At 40.8% G+C, this 9,069-nt stretch overlaps 1 protein-coding gene across 1 annotated transcript in view; it reads right to left on the bottom strand.

The window, feature by feature from the left end:
* LOC146459186 (VWFA and cache domain-containing protein 1-like) overlaps window positions 1-8,782 on the bottom strand; it is a 16,701-nt gene extending 7,919 nt beyond the window's left edge. The window contains exons 1-7 of the mRNA XM_085089734.1: window positions 8,269-8,782; window positions 6,251-6,841; window positions 3,912-4,053; window positions 3,033-3,334; window positions 2,039-2,177; window positions 656-932; window positions 1-118 (exon numbers count right to left, since the gene is read on the bottom strand). The exon at window positions 1-118 is cut by the window's left edge and continues 79 nt beyond it. Coding sequence (XP_084945860.1) covers window positions 1-118; window positions 656-932; window positions 2,039-2,177; window positions 3,033-3,334; window positions 3,912-4,053; window positions 6,251-6,841; window positions 8,269-8,439 — 1,740 coding nt within the window. The 5' untranslated portion in view covers window positions 8,440-8,782. The remainder of the gene's footprint in view (window positions 119-655; window positions 933-2,038; window positions 2,178-3,032; window positions 3,335-3,911; window positions 4,054-6,250; window positions 6,842-8,268) is intronic.
* Window positions 8,783-9,069: the final 287 nt, after the last annotated feature.

Here is a 9,069-nt window from a genome sequence, read left to right as displayed (position 1 = left end):
TTCCACAGGAGACCAGAAATAAGTTGATTTCAACTGCTTCACAGTGACTCCCTCGCTCATTTCTCCTCCGCGGGGTAAAAACCTTGTGGCTACGAAGGTTTTCGAACCAGTACCACGGCTTTTTAAAGAAACAAATTTGAAAGTTAGGCTTCAATAGGTAAAGGCTTTGGAAATACGAAGAGAACTTTTGCGGGTAATGAGGCGTCCATGCCAGCAGACTCTGCTTCGTGAAATAAGTTACCATCGGCAGCGAATTATCTGAATGAGTATTATACTTTTAGGAAAGCTTTAGCCTGCTATGAATAGCGTGTGGAGTTATCCTATTGGATATTTGACTGATACTGTATTTTTGTATTCGCTTTCTTGGACTCGGAGATTCGTACTGAAGTATTAAAATAATTTATCATGATTGTAACGTTGTAGTTTTCAATGTTGAGTCCACATTTGGTCATATTACACATGTTAATTTCATATAAGAGATCATAAGATCATAAGATCATAAGAGATCATAAATTGTCATGAATTATCATTACTTTCACACTTTACCGGGCAACAATTTACCTTATAACCGATTATCATCCCTAATCATCACCATAGCAACTTATATAAGAGATTTGACTGCAATTTACAATCGTTTTAGCAAGTGAATGCTTACGTCGTCATCGACTCAAACACCTCCTTGAACTCAGAATCGGATTCCAGGGTTCTTATGTCCATAAAAATGGGGTCCGCGTACGCGTGACATGGAGCTGGTAGGAGTGGGTGTATTATAGTCCTTCCCGATCCACTTATCATGAAAGCGTAGGTTGTTTGACCTTGATTGAAGAACGTTATGTCAGACAGAAGTTCGTCAATGTTCATATCAGTGCCTACTACGCCGATGAACTTTCCTGTCCTGTCATAACATGGAAGAGTGATTGACACAAGAAGCCCTAAAAGACAAAGAAAAAGAAATGTTCTACCTTACTTTACTGAATTAATACATTTTTGTAATAAGAAATACGCCTTCTTTGAACTGATCATGGTGGCCATTTGTCATAGGCATGAGACTCAAATAGCTTTACTGTTAGTGAAAATTAATACCAAGTTATACATATTAAGGCACCGATCGTGTTTTTACTGTTAGAATAAAAGAATAAGTAAAACCAAGGAATCGTTAAGGCAATGTTTGATTGTTAAATGTAATTAACTTGAGGTTGGTCGGTGGGCGCATAAAGGCCGATTTACACGGTACAACTTTTGCTTACGACTGTCGCGGCATGCGATTTCTAGAGCTCGTGCTGCTCGCGTCATGCAAAAAATCGCACACAACTCTCGTCACTCAACATTGCCTATACCTACGATTGTCGTAGGATTTTAAAAACATGTTTTAAAACCCTACGAAATTTTTTGTGACGTACACGACAGTCGTAAGCAAGTTGTAGGTTTGATTTACACGAAATAATTCGTGTCGTAGGACTGTCGTAAGCTTGTCGCATGCGGTCGTACCGTGTAAATCGGCCTTAAGACAGTTCCGTCACCGACTTGTTGTGACTCAGTTAAACTTTGGTTTTCTTACGTAAAATCCTGTTGAGGCTTTGCTGATTCAGGCAGCCAAGTGGTGTTGCGGAAATTTAAGTTGTACAGCAGCTTTCCTGATTACATTATACCATCATTCTTCCTGTTACTGAATATCTGCCTAAATCGCACTAAATAGTTTTCTTAGAAAGTAAATAAAACACGTGTGTTGTATCACGAAATCATTACCACATAGAGCGATGTTCAATTGATTCTCGAAAGAAATTCGCGTTTGCATTGGTATTCTCCACAACGATCTGTGATTGATTGGCAAAATTCGCGCTACTGTCTAAACCAATGAGAAGCAAAACCCAAACCAATACGGTTTCCCGCGCTAGGCGCCGGTAATATATTTTTTTTTTGTTCGAGTTTAGATTGGTTCATTTGCCTGTTTGTATCTGTTGTGATATAAGGCCAGAATTATTACTTTAGTTTTGGTTTTACGACATTCAACTGAAAGCCAGGCAAAGTTCATACAGACCTAATCCAGCTGCATCAATGTACGGAACGGAGACCACTGGTCGATCAAGACGAACGGATGGTAAAAAGTTGTAGTACGTTGCCATTTTACTTCTCAGCGTGTTTAAGTCTTCTAAAGCTACGTGCGCATATTTTCCTGACTAAAGGAAAGCAAAAAAAAAAATAAAAAAATAAAAAAAACGATCAAAAAATGCAAACGCCCGCATTATTATCTCTAAGGAATGCTATGGATGTGGCCCGGGTTTGATTACCGGACTCAGCGTCCTATGTGGGTTGAGTGTATTGTTGGTTCTCGTCCTTGTTCCGGGGCGTTTTTTTTTTCTTTCGGGTACTGCGGTTTTACCCTCTCCTCAAAAACCAACATTTCCAAATTCCAATTTAATCTGGAGGGTATTATCAGTTAGTGCTCTGCCCTTAACACATTGAGGAGGAGGGCCAAGTTGACGTTCGCTTATTCCTGTTGCCAGCGACTTCGGAGAAAGCCGTGTCCACAAGACTTAAATACGAACAGGAAATGTGTTTATTTTGTCCGCCAAACTCCACTCGTACAGCAAGAGAAAAACAGCAAGATCTGATCCGACTAAAAAACATGACATTTTATAGCGAAAATACATGAGAAAATTATTTGCATGTCCCTAGGGCAAAACAAAAAGAATTTAATTCCTAATGAGAAAAGTTTTGACATTCTTTCTTTTGTCCAAGCCGTACGTTTTAAATTAGGTGTGATGCGATTTGAAACGATTTTGTCCCGCTTAAGATCTAAATTTGGACTCCAAACTATACACTCAAAGCAAAGAGCGTGTAATAATGTAAGTATTAACTTAGATTATCCCAATATCAGTTACACTGGTCAGGAACCCGAACAAACACCCTCTATCTCGGTGAATAACTACATATTAAGTTGTATATTGCTTTGATCTTCATTAAGTTGTTTTGGGTGATGTTGTATCGAAGGGACGTGCTTTGTGGATAACTGAAAACACAATATACTTTACCGTAATATCCCCAAGACGTTTATCTGGGGGGAAGCCATATTTTGTTGTGTTCTGAATGGCAATATCTATGAGGATTTCCTTGTTAACTGTGCCGATTCCATACGTGAAAATTATGACAGAGTTGTTGAGTTCTAAATTACAGTCTCTTATGGTCTTGAAGATCAATGACACGTTTTTGTCCGAAGGCTCGCCATCTGTCAGAAATAAAATTACCCTTTTCTTGTTTTTGTTAGGTTCTTCTGAAGCAGAGGCTTTTAGCAGTGCACATGCCTTTTCAAAACCCTTTTGATAGATGGAGTTACCTGAGAAGAGCAAAAAAAGAATGTGGTGCATATTAAAGGCGACTATATAGTAAAAAAAACTGTAAAATAAAAGAAATGTGATGGTTTGTTCACGAGATTGCTATGGTTACCTGAACGTGGCTTCCGAGTGTTTACAGGTTGCCGATCTAACCGGATTTTGGCACTTGCGCTTCGGTAATGAAATCTTGGAACGATTGACGATTGCAAATTTCGTGCCAATACAGGAACCGTTTTCAGACAGATGGGGTTTAAATCCCACTTAACTCGACAGATGAAAGCGCATCGTTTTGAAAACACTCCACTTTCGACAGCGTTTTCAAAACAAATCGGTTTCTGCAGCAATGTCGATCGGCGCAGTGTAAACAGAAGGCGTAACTAACCGCATCGAAATCGATGGGATTACAAATGAAACAACGCCCGTGTAAACGCTGCCCTCGTTTGATTTTACAACAACTGCTTTACGCGCACCACATGAATCCACTGTACTAGGTAAAATTGAACAGCAAAATATATGATATTAAAATTATAAATCGTAACAGAAAGATCAACAGTTGAGTAAACATGTTTAATGCCTTACCATGTCCAGTCAGCCCATTGACATATTTCTTCAGGCTATTTCTGTTCGTGGGAACTGCTAAAGCCAGCCGCTCGCCATAGCACGGACTCACCCCAATACCTCCATTAGTTGAGGCTATGTCGTTGAATGACACAACACCAATCTAGGGAAAAATGGGAAACAAATGTAGTTGAGGAAGTCTTTCGGTGAATTTTAACGAGAAAGGAGATAATTTAAGAAAGACATGAAAGAGGAACGTTTAGCAGCAAACCCCTCGAGAGCGTGACTTCAAGTTAACAGAAAACTAATTTGGCGTTCATCTTAATTAAAATCCTATGTATTTTCTTAACATCTCCTTGACATTAATGTTAGTAGTAAATGATAGTAAATGAACTACAGAAAACCACCAGCGAATTATCCAACAAAAAGGCAACGGCAGCAGTGACGCATTCCTGCTGAAGGCTGAAACTATTTTCCGTTCCGAGCAGATCTGTCCTGTAGGAGCCACAGAGCCTCAAGAATAAGGGTTATAAGTCGGACTACAACATTTACCGAGGCATTTCTCTGCTCAGCGTCTTCGGCAAGGTCGTGGCTAGGATCGTCCTTCGAAGACTGCAGATACTTGCTGAACGGATATACCCTGGGAGCTAGTGTGGTTTCTGACCAAACCGTTCAACTGTCGACATGATCTTTACGTTACGCCAGCTTAGGGAAAAGTGCAGTGAGAAGAGCTTGCCATGTTAAGCGGGCTCCGTGGATCTGACAAAGGCCCTTGACACGGTGAGCAGAAGTGGGATCTGTAGTGTCCTGCAGAGAATTGGCTACCCATCCACCCTTCTCAATATCGTGAAATCCTTCCACGATGACATACAGGCCCCCGTCATTTTCGATGGCGGTTTTTCTCAGTAATTCTCAGTCATCTTCACGCTTGAGAAGGCTGCTGAATCATGGCCCCTGCCTCTTCAACATCTAATTCGCCTGCTTCCTGTACCATGTCTTCAGGAAAATCACGCTTCACGTATACCTGCATACCCACTTTGACGGGTAGCCTGTTCAATGTGCAACGGCTCCAAGCCCGAACGACATGATCAAACACTAGTGTCACTGATCTGCTCCTTGCTCACAATGCCGCTCTGGTCGCTCACAAATCCAAGGGCCTGTAAGCTTTGTTTGACCCCTTCGCCTCTCCATGTACTGTTTCTGGTCACGGTTTAAGATCAGAGAGAAGACAACAAGCAACTGAAGAGCCTGTGATTTTTCGCCACAAAAAGTGTAGATATAGAGGCAAGAACTCAACAGACGCATCTATTGTGCTGCTAGCTGCCTCGGAAAACTGTAAAAGCGGGTCTGGGAGAACCTGTAGCTAAGGTTGGCGACAAATATTGCAGGCTACAATGCGTGCGTACTATCAACGCTATTGTACGGATCCGCACCGTGGTCAATCTACGCGAAGCATATCACCAGACTTAACACTTTCCATCTGAGAAACGCATCCTGGGGGTCAGCGGGAGAGATAGTGTCAAATGCCGAGATCTTGCGACGATTTAGATGTCCCAGCATGTACAAAATTCTCGCTATCAGGCGGCTTCTGATCAGGTGGTTTGGACTGCCGAATAACCGGCTACCCAAGATGGCCCTCTTCAGCGAGACAGCATCTGAGTCTCATCCTCGAGGTCGGCCGATCCTAAGTTTCCGAGTACGAGAGGGGCATGACCTGCGAATGTCCCGCACTGCGGCGTTTCCGTGAACGGGGTAAGGCCGCATGTGCGGAGAGAAATGGGGGGCGGAAGCTCTTGGACAATCGCACTACGCAAGCTGAGTCAAGATGGCGGAAGAAAGGTCACCCATGCCGAAAACAGGCGGTCTTAGCACGGAAGGCTTGACTCACTTGGAGCGTCCTACATGTAGTGGTAGTTTGACTAGCTCTTTTCCAAATCTTTTTAGTTCTAAATTAAGTTAGACTGGTTGATTAAATGATTGAATAACGGACTGGCTGACTGAATGATTGATCACTTGATTGATTGATTGATTGATTGATTGATTGATTGACTGCCTGATTGACTGACTGAATGAAGGAATGGATGAATAATTGATTGATTGATTGATTGATTGATTAATTGATTGATTGATGATTGATTAACTGCCTGACTGAATGAATGGTTGATTGAATGAATAATTGATTAGTTGATTGGTTGCAATTGCCCTGTTAGCTTTGCACAACAAGGTATATGTATATGGCAACATTTTAAGAGCCAAACAACCAATGCTACGTTCCCAAACTAGATTTTTCATACATTAACAACAACACCATCAGATTCAGTCCTTTAACTCCTCGATCTATGTAGAGTAAACACACTCACCTTGTCTTTTGGATTCATGGTGTCCAACACTGTTTTTGCAGATTCTATGGCGAGGGTTCTTTTTTCGGCTATCATGGACGCGCTTGTGTCGATAACTAGTACCACATCCTTAGCTTCTGGTGTGGCTGTTTCTACGTAATATGGTCTGAATCGAGGATCGTATTTGGGGCACGCATCTTTATCATCGTACACTGGAAATATTGTCATGACACCTTCTTCAGATCCAAAGTACTGCCACTTCAGGAAAGGATACTTTTTAATGGTGTCTTTCATTTCTTTCAGAACCGCCTCGTTATCTAAGTAGGTAGGATTGGGCGCAGCACTTCCAGAGATCTTCAAGCAGATGTTGTTCAGGTCAGCTTTGGATCGGAATCTTTTATCGTATACCAGAGTCGATTTATCGACTTTACAGCATTCTTTTACCGTTGTATGATTCAAAGGGCTGGCATATGAGGCCTCAACAGCCCTTTTCAGACGTTCGGTCACACCAAATCGTATTTTAAACTTGTCTTTTAGCTTTTCAGCAAGCCCAGAGGTAATTGTTTTTCCGTCAAGTTTTCGCTTGTCGTACTTAAGACGATTAAAATATACCTGAAAGTTAAACAAAGAAACACAAAACCAGGCAACTGGGTCAATTTTTACCTTCACAAGCATCTCCAACAGTGCCTGAAAAATGTGGTGAAAAATCTCAGTGATAAACGAACAAACGTGTCCTCTCGAGATCGAGGTTCAAATTCACCCATGTAACGCGAGAATGAAATTTCAGCGCAGTCGTTCAAATTTTTTTTTTTTTGGCAATTCGTGATTCGTAAGTAGTGTATTTTATTGCATAATTAAAAAAGCTAACTAATCAAGGCCAAACTGGGAGTATTGATTTTTTTTGTCCTGTAAATTGCACTCTGTTCCTGTAATAGCGATTTACTCCAACACTTTCCCGAAATCCAGCGGTCGCTGTCCGTCACAAGAAATTGCATGCTCTAAGCTCCCAAATTATTGTATGGCTAAGTTCGGCTTATAGCAACCAAATTTATATGATATATCCTCTAATTCTCGAGTTGCTCATAAGAACCTTTGATTTGAAGTGGGATGCGATTAAGGATGTGGTCTTGTATCGCACCACCAGAGACTCTGCCTCCATAAATCGTGTGCAGTTATTTTGGCCGATAATGATTACGATATTTATCAGCTAAAAAGCACAAGATAAAAGGTAAGCCAAGCTGCAGAACCGTTATTTTTTTTTACATTTTGGCATACTTTTACGAAAAAGGGGGACATACGTGCAAGCCAATGCATGAAATGTCCAAGACCCGCTTGGCTAACAAAGGGAAATTAAACAATCTTAACACAGATACGTAAGCAATCCCTTTCATCTTTCGCGGGGGAAGTATTTCGAATCATGAAGTAATATATCAAACACGAGGAAGTGTTTCATCAGATATCCAAACACTGAGAAGTAGGTTGAAAAAATGAGGCGCAAACGACTTCGAGGTGTTTGGATATCTGATGAAACAGTCACACTTTCGAGTGTTTGATATGGCTTCTCAAATGATCAATAATTCTTGGAGAAATTCAAGGCTAAAGTTGGCAAAATGTTATGGTAATTAGGATCACATATCCACCCACAGTCACGGTAGTGATTTTCTTTGTTTTCTCTTGATGAATTATTAATGAGTTTGAAAATGGAATTCCACTGACGTGATTTTAGTTAACCACGACCTGAAAGAAAGTTTCAGTTGTCCAGTTATTTGCAGCAAAACGTGCAATGTTGTTGCACCAAAAGCGCAGAACAGCAGTTTTAAGCCCGGAACGAAAGAGTAGACCTCAAACATGATTATCACGGAAGTGGTTTACGTAGTTTATGCGACCAAATTAAACTACGTAGCTACCTTTCCAAAAAAAACTGCGTCATTGTCTGTTCATCGGTAAAAGACAGGATTGGTAACTTTTCAAGGTAACTTGAACGCGTGTTTTGAGATTTGACAGGCTGCGGACGACGGAAGTAAAGTTGTGTATCTTACCTGAAGTTCGTCCACTCCGAGAGCATCATTGGCAAAGGTCCGTAGCTCTTGCATGATAAGACTTGGATCCAAAAGATTTGCATCGACATGAGACGAAAAGACAGCGCAAACTGTTAGTACAAACACGGGAAAAGCTGTGTTTGAACAATCCATGCGAGTGAAAGAAGACATATTCTCAGACTTTCGCTGTGTGTCAGAATGTGTTGTCAAAGAAATGCACAATCAACGGTGGCAAAACCAAAAATTATTCCCGGTCCAGTAAACTTTCGTTTCTATTCTCGATGAGTCACTCATCGAGAATAGATGAGTAAAAAGTTTATCAAAGTTTAAAAAAATTTCGTGTACGTAAACTAATGCTGATTGGCTCTATCCGGGGCATTGTTTATTACATGATAAAATTTGCTTACACTGGGTAAATTGTGCGCTTTCAATTCTCAACATACGGTTTATTTGAGCATAGGTAATTGAGGGACTGGTTATAATACCTTGTTATAAAAACAATGGTGCTGCAATAATTTATATTGGAAGGGCCATGACCACGCACAATCCTTTGTTTTAAAGTCCACAGTACAGTTGAATATCTTAACACGAACGTTTCTATTGGTTAGTTGCCCCAACACTCTTTAAATTGTGGTTTGTGTACGGTCAAGGGCCAAAAAACAAACAAAAACATATAACAAAGGAGTGTGACAGGCTTCAGAACACGTGCCTTTTATTAACTCTGTCTTGAGCTATTAACAAAAAGTGAGTCACTTAAAGGACGCGGGAAATAAAGGTCGTTAAGCTGCAATTATCATTGCT

This window comes from Pavona decussata, unplaced genomic scaffold (genome assembly GCF_977016875.1).
Source record: "Pavona decussata unplaced genomic scaffold, jaPavDecu1.1 SCAFFOLD_223, whole genome shotgun sequence".
Classification (NCBI taxonomy): domain Eukaryota; kingdom Metazoa; phylum Cnidaria; class Anthozoa; order Scleractinia; family Agariciidae; genus Pavona; species Pavona decussata.
The sequence above is the reverse complement of the archived record's forward strand: the minus strand, read 5'-3'. Positions and strand labels throughout refer to the sequence as shown.